The sequence below is a fragment of the Macrosteles quadrilineatus genome, unplaced genomic scaffold (assembly GCF_028750875.1).
Source record: "Macrosteles quadrilineatus isolate MER2022 unplaced genomic scaffold, UCM_ALF_1.0 Scaffold_4__1_contigs__length_99947679, whole genome shotgun sequence".
Lineage (NCBI taxonomy): Eukaryota > Metazoa > Arthropoda > Insecta > Hemiptera > Cicadellidae > Macrosteles > Macrosteles quadrilineatus.
In genome coordinates this window covers 21876408-21889986 of record NW_026542597.1, presented here as the reverse complement: position 1 = coordinate 21889986, position 13579 = coordinate 21876408, and the positions used below count along the sequence as shown (strand labels likewise).

General features: G+C 32.5%; 1 protein-coding gene across 1 annotated transcript; it reads right to left on the bottom strand.

The window, feature by feature from the left end:
- Positions 1-931: 931 nt before the first annotated feature.
- LOC128992801 (FK506-binding protein 5-like) lies at positions 932-13379 on the bottom strand. The gene is made up of 4 exons (XM_054416540.1): positions 13304-13379; positions 6747-9760; positions 2396-4141; positions 932-1061 (listed from the first exon to the last, which is right to left on the bottom strand). Exons 2-4 carry the CDS (start codon positions 9637-9639, stop codon positions 955-957), a joined length of 4746 nt encoding a protein of 1581 aa, XP_054272515.1. The 5' UTR covers positions 9640-9760; positions 13304-13379; the 3' UTR covers positions 932-954.
- Positions 13380-13579: the final 200 nt, after the last annotated feature.

Sequence of the window (13579 nt, the reverse complement as noted above, 5' to 3'; positions counted from 1 at the left end):
CTAACGTTCCCAAGTTAAATACATGCTTGAATCTTTCTTGTGACACAATACTTTCTCTGTGAACAGGTATTTTATGGGACGTAAGATCCATTTCATAATGACAACCTTCATCGTTTTCTCGTAGAATATTATCATGGAAAAATTTGCTTGTCAATGAAATTTCTACATTTTGAAATTTCTTGCAAGTCTTGAAATCGTGGCCTTTCTCAAAAATAGGTTTCAATTCAAAATAGTTTTTGTGAAGGATAAAAAAAGAACTTTCTTTAGTTAAATGGCCTGAGATTATTACTTTGTATGTTTCTTGTCCATTTTCGTTAATTTCTAATTGTTTACTGCAGGTTGTTGTGAAACATTTGCTTGTATGGGATGAGTAATCAGGAGGAAAAACATCCTTTTTAAAGTGTCTTGACTCTTGTTCAATACTGTCTCGATTTTCAAATAGAACTGATTCTGTTATGCAGTGTTGCAGGAAACCAATTTTGTTTTCCCCATTATTTTCCTTTGACACTCTGATGTATTCAATATTCTTATTCAGTAGGGGAGGAAGTGATTTCCCCTTTGACTCGTTTCTCTTAACCTTTGTGCAAGAAGCCTCATGACATAATTTTCCATCCTCTCTTTCTATGAAGTCTCCATCCATCACTTTAAAGTTCAATTTGTTTATGATTTGTGAAACATCGAGGATTGCATTCTCATAGGAACAATGATCATTGTATTTTCATATTTTATTGGTCTCTTCAGTAAGTAAAACTGTTTTAATTTTTATAAATATTAATTCAATGACAATGGTAAGAGTTTTAAGTTGACGGGCTATTTTATTTCAATAGATTATTTCAGAATTCAAAGGTCCCTTTGTAGGCATTTTGGATTTTTTGAATTCTTTTCTTATTTTGTGCTATTGCTACTGCTGACGTTTTTTATTTTTTCCTCAGCGCTTTCTTTGAGGAATTCTTGTTAGTTCCTTAGTATTTTTTCACCTATATGGTTTGGTTTGTGATATTTTGTTGCTTGTAACTTATATTTTACAGTTCTGTCTATTACAATAATATTGTTGAACAAACCTGAAAAACAAGGTTTAATTAGTAAGAACTGATCAAAAAGTTTTATTCTGCAAGTTTAAAATAGATATTTGAGATTGATCTCTAGATATCAAATGTTTACACAGAAAAAAATACAGCTTTCTTTACTACTGTAATATCTTAAACATCTTTCTGTTATCTGTCAACAAAGGTATTTTGGTTTAATAGATTCACTTTGTACTACTACTACTACTACTACTATTTTGTTTACTATTTTTGTTTTTTTGTTTACTATTTTATACTACCTTGACAATTGATACAACTAGACATTTCATCCCAGTGTTAAAGTTGTCGCCAGTTTTAAAATCAAAATCGTCGTAGTTGATGTGAGTCACAGAACAGATTGCACGGAACTGTATTAGTAATTTCTGTTGAATACACAAACCTTTTTACCATGTTAAACTAATGGAATGACTTATTGTGAGCCATAGCAACTCTGTTATGACCCATCAATTTGGTCAGCAAAAAAATAAGGTACAAAATGGAATTATTTTAGACCCTAACGCATACTGTGACTTGCTCACACAACTACGTTCTTTTGTAGTAAAAAAATAGCGACAGCTGGTCCATATTAGATGGAACGTCTCCTTCAGTGTCGTATAGTCAATGGTAGGACTTTGCTTGAATGCAGGCCTTTGAGATCCATATGTACAGGAAGATTCAAGAATAAAAGAGGCCAAAGACCTCATAAAAAAGGTGAAATTAATATTTAATATATTTGTGGATTGTCCAAAAAACTTATAGGGGTATTTTAGATATAAACTCGTAGGAATCTAGTCGCTGAGCCAAAAAAATTCACGTGCAATGTACAGTACAAACCAAATGAGAACTATATTGCAATGTAAGAAAACTGCAACGTAACGGAAATAATTCATGCTGGAAAGTAGTTTGATAGCATTCTGTATTGGAGTATTGTTCATTTATAAAAACAACCAAACCTGACTCTTAGGCTTAGGATTACTTTGAAGTATGATCCAATGGAACAAATGATTGAATTCCTTATTCCTAATGATTGAATTCATTATCACATCTTTATATTTTACCAATCCATATTATAAACATAACTATCTGAACAAACATAAATTTAATCCGATGTATACTTCAGTTATAATGCCCAAAAAGGAAGATTCAATTTAATAATGTAGAGGGAACTTAGGTATTTGTAAATAATGTTTTTTAGACCACAATAACATAAGTTATAACTTATATTTCAAGATTATTTAAGAAACTAAGTCTTTCTTTTATATTTTTTTATTTTTTCAAAAGCAAAATTTACTAAATAGTTTTCTTATCTTGAAGAATTGGAAACGAAATACTTTCTGTTGTTGTGGACAAACTCTGTAAAGACTTTTCTTTTCTTTTCTTTTTCAGCTTCTTTCTGTTGCAGTCATATTCATCCTCCAAGTCTCTTGAGCATTGTCTGAGTATTGTATTTTCGGATGAGATTTTTTCTATTTGTCCTCCTTTCGTTACTTCCTCTCGGTTACATGTATTGTTATTGATCATTTTTGCTAATTTTTGACTCGCAAAAATATCATATGGTTTTACACTTACTATTGTCTTTAGATCACATTCATTGATATCAGGTTTGGAACGTTTTTTATCCTCCTTGTTTTTGTCAACTTTATTGTTTGATGGATGTTCATTTCTATCTATTATTGCAGGCATTACTGCTATTGTAGATTGTAACACCAATGCATCACTTGCAGTATCGTGGCCATTAAACACTGAGGCTGTACTTTGATTTTTGTCACCTTTGGCAAACGGATTGTTATATTCCGGTTTATATACTAAAACAGCTGTCGATGGTTTCCCATTATAATTCTTTTCCCCTTCGCTTTTGATATTAGGCTCAGCTGGATATTTCTGTTTGACATCTAACGTAAGAAAAGGTGTAATTTTTTTGGTGATTTTACTCTTTATGAATTCGCCTTTTAATGAAACATCAGCAGAATTGAATTTATAAACTTGTTCAAAATAATCATCATATACATTACTAGTTTTTTCGTCAATTAATATTTTGTAGGGTTTAATATTTAAAGCTTTTGGTTTGCCTTGGTGCTCCTCGAGGATTCTTTCATCGTAGAATCGTCCAGTTATACAGAGGTCAACATCATCCTCCTTTTGTTTGGTGTAAAAGTCAGCTTTTTGATCTTTGAACAAGTCAGGTCCCCCTCTATAATCCTGTATTATGTATATAGGTTTTTTACCCTTTTGGAAGTGCCCAGATATTAGGAATCGTAAACAGTTTGGAGCCATTGGTTTTAGAGGTGGCTTTTCCTCTTCCTCTTCCTCTTCCTCCTCCTCCTCCTCTACTTTTTCTTCCTTTGGGTATAAAGGAAGCTCTTCTTTGTGCTCCTCCTCTTCTTCTGTTTCCTCTTTTTCCTCCTCTACTTTTTCTTCTTCTATTTCCTCCTCTACTTGTTCTTCTTCTTTTTCCTCCTCTACTTTTTCTTCTTCTATTTCCTCCTCTACTTTTTCTTCTTCTTTTTCCTCCTCTACTTTTTCTTCTTCTTTTTCCTCCTCTACCGCTTCTTCTTTTTCCTCCTCTTCCTCTTTTTCATCTTCTTCTTCCTCCTCTTCTTTCTCTTCTTCCTCATCCTCTTCTTCTTCTGATTCGGACTCAACCTCTTCTATCTTCTCCAGAAGAGTGTGTAATTTCCCTCGAAAATGGTCATAATCAGTTAGTTCAAACGATGTTTGATGTTTGTAACGAGTACTCCTTCTCGGTTTCATCTTGAAATTGATCATGTCTCTCATTGCTTCAAGATTACTGTCGGGCACCAAATACAGTTTTCCGTCTACATAGCCCTCATGGTATAACTCAGCTGTTTTCTCACTCTTTGTTTGTAATTCAGGAACTAGATTCGTATCCCTATGTGTTTTTTTGCTTGAGAATAACTTCATCGTATCAAACATGTCTGTTGGAACAATATTAGTCTTCATTTCCCTCCCTCTCATAGGCTTTTCTTGAACAACCGGTTCTACGTAGTCATCCATTTTTAGAATTATATCTTCTATTGTAAAATAGATTAGGAAAATTTTAAACTGCTTTAGAATACCTGTAAATAGTCACAAATATTTTTATTTTGAAGTGTTTTTGTTTTTTTACAGTAATTTAACTTTATTTCAGATCGACCTAAATTATCATCGCCTAAAATATTGAAACTTTATATGTGATATGTTTATTCATATTTTATAGATAATTCATGAAATTGTGACAAACCATTGGGCACAACATTAAATAAACCATTTCGTTCTGTCAATGTTTCAATGAGTCAAACATTTTTACATCTAAATTATAGATAATATATAACTAAATTTTAGCTTAGACGATTTTCAAATAATTCCCATAACGTTATACAATCTTATATAAACGTATTTTATACTATCAATGAACTTCGATCAGTGAATAAAGAAAATAAGGCAGGTACATAATGTGGTAACTGCAAAACAGTGACATACATTTGTAGTGTATTTGTAAACCATAACTTAGATTTAATTTAGCTTAATATTTGACTTTGTATATTGCTGTAAAGCCAAACTACAATAGAATTCGTATTTATTTATTAATTGTATTATTTACACCAATTCAATACTGTGCTTAGCAATTATTGAACTCTTTCTTCTAATTTCTTTCTTTCATTCTAACACAATACCTTTAGCTACGTACAAACATAGCTAAAAAATGCAATAAACATATGGGATAATAAGAACATACTTGTACTATTTTTTGTGAAAAAGTTCTTACATTAGGTTGTAATAGAAAAATGTAAAATATATATTAACACGTTCGTGGCGGCTGGGGTTTCTTTGTACGTTACGGCCATTCCTGAAACATCATATCTTCATCATCACTCACATTCTCACTGCTAACGTCAGTTTCATCGTCACTTGTCCAACCTTTCCCGTCACTAAATACAAAGTCCAAATCAACTGGGTCCGACATTTTGAAGAAAAACTAACAGCGATCAAAACATCAGTTGCGCAAGTGTTCGACCGTGACACTGACTAGAGACTTGGTTACTGAGAGCACCACGCCTACCGTCTAAGCAGCACTGTCCAGTGCAAACTCAAGTTGTCACAAAATACAGTATACTATTGAGCAGTGCTGGAGGGAGTTTCAAGATTTAGCTCTAACCCTGGCTTAAAAATAAATCATTGTGTGCCTCATCGCAGCTTGGGAGCGAGCACACCCATTAGGAGCGATGGCGATGGCACAGTGTGGCCATGCCACCACGAACGTGTTAAGCATATTTAACACCCCTCATCTATTTGATGACTGAATACCTCCCAAACTAATAATTAGAAGATTACTAAAAACCTAAATGCGTTTGCTGTTTTTTACCATAAAATTATCAACAAGTGAGGCATAATTTATTGAATTTAAAAACATTTTAAGACAAAAATCCAAGATTTTTTGTACTCAACAAAAATCTTATTGATTAGGAGACATTAAAGAACTTAGATTTTTCAGTTGGCACTGTAAATACAATTTTACCGTATCCAGCAATGATAAAACTTGTATGTATGTTACACTTGGTACTCTTTATTAATGAACCCCCCTTGAGAAGTATCAATCACTCGTCCATTGTTAACATTCAAGTCCTGGACGGATCAGAAAAAAAATTGAAGAAATTATATATTGTTTTACTCAGTTTAAAAACCTAAACTACTCGTATTTCATGTACGCACTTGTACATGTGCGTAATGTGCCTAAATGTGCCTAATGGCTACCACGATAAAAACAGCCACGTGGTTATCACGATGCTTGTCTTTAAGTTTGAAGGTCGTAGCTTTGATTCTGGACCCAGGTGATGTATTTTTCCCGTCATTAGGCAAAAATACATTAATCTTTACTGACAGTTGTATATTTGTTAACAAGAGGTCGACATTATATGTTAACAAGACCAGGGTTTGGATCATTCCTAACGGGAAGAGAAGGATAATATAAAACAAAGTACTGAACACAGTACCTGTCTCTTAGGTTATTTCTATGTAGTAGATTAATTGCTTGCTTGTATAAATTATTCATAAAATTTGGTAAATTTGTTTATTTTTCATAGGATTTTTTGTTTTTGTTAGAACCTCCACTAAATGAATAAGAAGACTAATTTGTTCGTTTAATTTCTGCTAATGATTAAATTTCGTATATTTTACAAGTAAATATCACACAGTAAACACTATGCTTCATTTAACGTGTATTTCTGGCCGTTCCATTGTTGCTTTCAGAGTTGAAAGACTTTTCTTTGACACAAAGTGATAAGCTTGGAGTAAATTGATTGTTTTTATTCTTGATAAATTCCCCCTTTAACAGGATACTACAGTATTCTTTGTCAAAGACATGTTCAAAAGAGTTATTAAATGTTTTGCTGTTCTCATCAATAATGATTTTTTCTGGTTTAGTATTCAAAAACGAAGAACCATCGACCGGCTCGACTAAGATAGCTTCTTTGTATAATTTTCCAGAAATAAATACACTTGTATTGTTGTTTTCTTGAGAAGACATAATATCTGAGTTTTGATCTTGGAATATATTGTTTTTTCCATCGTGTTCTTGAAGTATGTATAAAGGACCTTCACCATCTTTGAAATGTCCTGAAATTAAAAACCTGATACGAAGGTGGTCAGCTTTATTTTCATTTTGTATCACCTTGCAAATCTGACTTGGCAATTCTTCCTTAGGTTCATCTGATACATCTAGTTCATCTGATCTAGAGGACTGTGATCCAGAAAATGGTTTAGGATATACTGAAACATATTCTTTTTCTAACTCTTCTACAATTTCAGACTTAATCTGCTCAATTTTACTTTTTATTGAATCGGTCCTAATTGGTTTTTCAATCTGCTCAATTTTACTTTTTATTGACTCGGTGCTAACAATTGGTTTTCCAATCTGCTCAATTTCACTTTTTATCGACTCGGTCCTAACAATTGGGTTTTCAATCTCCTTAATTTCACTCTTTATTGACTCGGTGCTAACAATTGGGATTTCAATCTGCTCAATTTCACTTTTTATTGATTCGGTCCTAACAATTGTTTGTTCAATCTGCTTAATTTCACTCTTTATTGACTCGGTGCTAACAATTGGGTTTTCAATCTGCTCAATTTCACTTTTTAATGATTCGGTCCTAACAATTGGTTTTTCAATCTGCTTAATTTCACTCTTTATTGACTCGGTGCTAACAATTGGTTGTTCAATCTGCTTAATTTCACTCTTTATTGACTCGGTCCTAACAATTGGGTTTTCAATCTCCTTAATTTCACTCTTTATTGACTCGGTGCTAACAATTGGGTTTTCAATCTGCTCAATTTCGCTTTTTATTGATTCGGTCCTAACAATTGGTTTTTCAATCTGCTTAATTTCACTCTTTATTGATTCGGTGCTAACGATTGGTTTTTCAATCTGCTCAATTTCACTTTTTATTGACTCGGTCCTAATAATTGGTTTTTCAATCTGCTCAATTTCACTTTTTATTGATTCGGTGCTAACAATTGGTTTTTCAATCTGCTCAATTTTACTTTTTATTGATTCGGTCCTAACAATTGGTTTTTCAATCTGCTTAATTTCACTCTTTATTGACTCGGTGCTAACAATTGGTTTTTCAATCTGCTTAATTTCACTCTTTATTGATTCGGTGCTAACGATTGGTTTTTCAATCTGCTCAATTTCACTTTTTATTGACTCGGTCCGAATAATTGGTTTTTCAATCTGCTCAATTTCACTTTTTATTGATTCGGTGCTAACGATTGGTTTTTCAATCTGCTCAATTTTACTTTTTATTGATTCGGTCCTAACATTTGGTTTTGCAATCTGCTTAATTTCACTCTTTATTGACTCTGTGCTAACAATTGGTTTTTCAATCTGCTTAATTTCACTCTTTATTGACTCGGTGCTAACAATTGGGTTTTCAATCTGCTCAATTTCACTTTTTATTGATTCGGTCCTAACAATTGGTTTTTCAATATGCTTAATTTCATTCTTTATTGATTCGGTGCTAACGATTGGTTTTTCAATCTGCTCAATTTCACTTTTTATTGACTCGGTGCTAACAATTGGGTTTTCAATCTCCTTAATTTCACTCTTTATTGACTCCGTGCTAACAATTGCTTTTTCAATCTGCTCAATTTCACTTTTTATTGACTCGGTGCTAACAATTGGTTTTCCAATCTGCTCAATTTCACTTTTTATTGACTCGGTCCTAATAATTGGGTTTTCAATCTGCTCAATTTCACTTTTTATTGATTCGGTGCTAACGATTGGTTTTTCAATCTGCTCAATTTTACTTTTTATTGACTCGGTCCTAATAATTGGTTTTTCAATCTGCTCAATTTCACTTTTTACTGACTCGGTCCTAATAATTGGTTTTTCAATCTGCTCAATTTTACTTTTTATTGACTCGGTCCTAATAGTTGGTTTTTCAATCGGCTCAATTTCACTTTTTATTGACTCGGTCCTAATAATTGGTTTTTCAATGCGCTCAATTTCACTTTTTATTGATTCGGTCCTAACAATTGGTTTTTCCATCGGCTCAATTTCACTTTTTATTGATTCGGTCCTAACAATTGGTTTTTCAATCCGCTCAATTTCACTTTTTATTGATTCGGTTCTAACAATTGGTTTTTCAATCTGCTCAATTTCACTTTTTATTGATTCGGTCCTAACAATTGGTTTTTCCATCGGCTCAATTTCACTTTTTATTGATTCGGTCCTACCAATTGGTTTTTCAATCCGCTCAATTTCACTTTTTATTGATTCGGTTCTAACAATTGGTTTTTCAATCTGCTCAATTTCACTTTTTATTGATTCGGTCCTAACAATTGGTTTTTCAATCGGCTCAATTTCACTTTTTATTGGTTCGGTCCTAACAATTGGTTTTTCAATCTGCTCAATTTCACTTTTTATTGACTCGGTGCTAACAATTGGTTCTTCATTAATTTCTTCTTTTTTGCTTTTACTTTCTTCAACATCCTCTTTAACACTCACTTTATCCTCAATTTCCCCTACCTTGCTTGTATTGTCACTTGTACCATATTCAATTCTCTTAGTGTTTCTCGCCTCATCCTCCATCTCCCTTTTGCTACTTGTACTTCTTTTGATTTCTTCTACTTCCTCTTTAAGTACTGCCAGTTCTTCCGGTTTTCCTTTATCCTCGGAGCTCTCAATGCTGAGGTCAGAACTTTCTCTCACAGTGGACTTTCTAGGGTCCATATCTCCAGAATCATGGAAGTCGTCTATTTTTGACAACAACTCATTCAGCTTTTCTGTAAACTGGTCATAATATTGGATGTCGTAGGATGTTTGGTGTTTGTACCTTATGCTCGTCTTTGGTCTCATTTTGAAATTAATCATATCCTTCATTGCTTCTAGATTACTGTCCGGAACCAAGAAGAGTTGACCGTCGACATAACCCTCGTAGTATGTCTCAATTCTTTTCTTATCGTGCTTTTCAGGTTCAATGGATCCAGCAGGGGCAACTTTATGTAAAGGGCCTTTTTTGGACAGCATTTCTCTTCCTCTCACAGGCTTTGTTAACACTACAGGCTTAGCCTCCTCCATTTTTGGATTCCGTTATTTCCTCTTTAGCTACCGAACCACTTCAATATTGCCCAGCACTTTAAAACACTCTTTCAGTTGGTTGGACCATGTTATAACACAGTGTGTGTGTTAGTGAACGTGTCTGGAAAGAAAAAAATTGTTCCTCATGAGTAAAGAGTAACACTCACATGTTCTACAATGCTTAAAGGATCTTTTAAAAAAATGGTATACATGAGGGAAGTTCACTGTAAGCCAAGTGTAATCGAGAGATATTACAGATTCTTTTCATTTTCAAAGTAGATTCTCCGAATTACCAAGATATAAGTTTTAGACAAACACAATAGAGGAATTTGGAATTTATAAGACAGTCAAATAAACAATGTGTGGTCCAAGATAACACATTTGATTTCATACACAAAGCCACAAACACTGGAATGGAACACACTCACTGCTGCTCATAAGAACGAGCACGCTTCAGCAACCACAGTGACAGCAGTCCTTACCAAAACTACTGCTGATTGCTTCGTAATTGTTCTAGTCATGCGTGTTTGTTTTGTAAAGAGTGTTCCAGTTTGACAATATGATGATATAAAACTATGCTTTAGTCCTTGTGATGCCTGATGATGGTTCCATTATGAACCAAAGGGTGTGTCAGCTTAGTGGTTAGCCTCTCTGACTTTGGTACGGGAGGGACAGGTTCAATTCCCTGCATATCCACTAAACTTAATGGGTTTGGACCACTTGCACATAAAAGCGTTTGATTTTGCTATAAAATTTGGAGGATACAAGAAAAAAACTAGTTACCATTGCAATTATATAAGATTAAGATATCAATAATAAAGTTATTTAAACCACTTACAGAGATCTATATAATCTAGCGTCTAGCGCACCTCTAAATAGTAATTAAATAGGTAATTTCTTTTAGAGCTTTACTCTCCGCGCGTTTAATTCATATCTAGAGTACATTTTCAAAGATCCAGTTATGACCAGCTCTCTTATAACGGTTTAAATGTGAATTGTTATTTAACAGCTGTTCCTTCAGTCAGATTGTAAATAAGAGACTCAACCGTTTTTACAAATGTGTTTTAAATAGGCTACTTTTTTGACAACTGTGACCTATTAGAGGTAGGTAAACTCAACAAAGACTCTAACAAAGGACTCAACACATTCAATGATTTTTGCAGTTTTCTTTCATCAGTTCTGCCAGAATGTTTGTTGTTGTCAATGTAGTGTTCGCCAATTAGATGAGAGAAACTTGAGATTTTTGTTTTTACTTCATCAATGGTGACCAACATACTTTGTCTGTGCTTTCTACGATAAATAACTTGGTAGATGAAATCAGTTTATTCACTTTAAAGAAGTCTAAACAAGAACAAATTAAAAGCAAGTACTGCATGGATTCTTAAACTTTTATATTTCTTTATTTACTACGTGGCCTACAAAAATATGTGATACGTAGGATACAATTGTGTAAGAATTCCATCTTCAAATATCACCTCTTATCTTTTCTTTACTACAGGTTTCAATGAATGGTTATGCTGTGTTGATTTTGTTACCGACAGGAAACACTTTATATCAGTTTTGATTCGGTTTACCAAAGGATGTAGAAGAGTGAAAAGTAAAAAACATACGTTTAAAAGAAAAGCACTTAATAATATTTTTTTTCTCTTTTTTGGAACTTTTTTTATTTTTTTTATTTCATTGCCATTTTAAGTTTCATAAAATGTCTATGGTAACTCAATATCTTTGGTGGTTGTTTAATAATACAGCATATTTGACGGAAAAACACAAAATTCTGTCATGACCATAACGAACGTAAAAATGAATATTAAAAATAGTTAATGGTATTTTTATAAATATGTTTTGCTGTAAATAGATTCAGTTTTAGGTCCATTTTACAATAAACAGCTCTTTAAACTTTTATATATTTGGCATTTCTAAAAAAATCAAAAAACTAAAACAATTGAAAAAAGCTGAAAAAAATCTCTTTTATTTATTTTATTTATTTATTTATTTTCCAATAATCACATAATAATATTCAGACAGGTGATTCGTCATTGTTACAATAATTTATAGTCTCTATACTAAAACTATTACTAAAATAAATGTTATATGCTGAGCCTTAACATCTACACAGCTTCCATATATTCCTCCAATGAGAAGAAGGCCTTCTCCAAAAGAAAGTTTTTTAACTTATTTTTGAATTTAGGGAATGAATCAGTGTCCCTAATTGAAGAAGGTAATAACTGGTTTTATATTGTTTTTAAATCTAGTGTTATGAGGATGTTCATGTTGATCTTCCATGAATGTGTCAAAATCACTTTTAACCATTAAAGCCAGTTTATAGATATAAGAACTATACAAAGTAAGAATTTTAAACTGAATGAAAAACTCTTTACTGTGAGTAATTCGAGACACTTTGGCTAAGACTCTAACTGCTCTTTTCTGGAGGATAAAAATTTGTTCGGCATGACTAGAAGAACCCCATACTGTTAAACCGTAATTCATGATGGAAGAAAAATAAGCGTGATATACTGCTAATTGTGTGTCTAAATTTGTAATGTCGAATTACCCGAAGAACAAGTATAGCTGATCTGAGTCTCTTTGATAGATTCTTAATGTTTGTTTGCCAATTAAGTTGCCAATCTATATCAATTCCCAGGTAATTGACCGAGTTTTGAGAATATATTGATGTTTGGTTCAAGTTTACAGCAATGTCTCGATTCTCATTAGCAACTGAAAAGTGAATTAGTTGTGTCTTTGACACATTCATAGATAGACCATTTGCTGTGAACCAGTCCCCGAGGAGTTGAAACTCATTAGTAATTAAGTCTTGTTTAAAATCCAATGTTTTTTGTTCAGTGCAGATTAAAGCAGTATCATCTGCATATTGAAAAGTGAACTCCGTAGGATGTATAAGATTTTAGTGTATATAGGAGTTATGTGTAAAACTATTACATTTAAAAAATTAATTATGGTTTATCAAGTCTTGTGGAATATTATAATAATAAGAGTAGTGGAAGGAAAACCTAAATAAACAATATAGTGATTCTCGTTAATCACAAATTCCAGACCGAACACTTGTCCCTGACCACAACGTTGATGATTTGGATCATAAAAAATTCAAAAATTGATATATCATCATATTCCAATGTTTATACACACAAGAACGCCTCTTTAAAAACATAATGGTTTTTCATATACCGGGAAGGTTTGTTCGGAGCTATACAAACTTAAAACATATTATTACTTCGAACATAGAGTTCAAATAGACCCTGATGTAAACATGTAAAAACGTAAAATCCTGGAGTGAGAGGACTACATTACTCAAAGATAGCCCTATTAGTAGGTGTAGGATTAATTTTCCATTTTTATGAATCCTGTGGGGAGAAGTAAATAGGCTATATAAACAAAACAAGACCATATTGGTTCATAATTTTTTTGTTTGGAAATTATTGAAAACTTATAGTCAACAATGTGAATTTGGTCCACTTTACCTCGAAAGGATGGGAATTTGGAATTCAAAAGTAATGCTACTTGTTCCCAGTAACAAATAAAATAAATGCTAATACTGTAAAGCAAGGAAAAACAAAAACCCCTTTGATTATGCAAAATTACAAACTATGTCCAAATATTAGCACTAACTAATAGTAAAAAATTGGAAAAAAAACTTGTAATTACTTACCAACAAATGGAGGTAAAAATTAATTTACAACAAATTTTTATTCATTTCATATTATGTTTTCCTGATGGATTATTTGTTTTGTTTACAAAGGATCAGCTTGAATTGTTTTCAAACATTTCATTGTATCTTTAATTTTACATAGCAATACTTTATAATCATGCAACATAGTTTGCTAACAATTTTAAAATGGTTTATTCAATTAATCTTGTATTATCATTGTTTTTTAACATTTTACAAACAATTTTGAGCAAATTACATAAAGCTTTTTCAAAACCA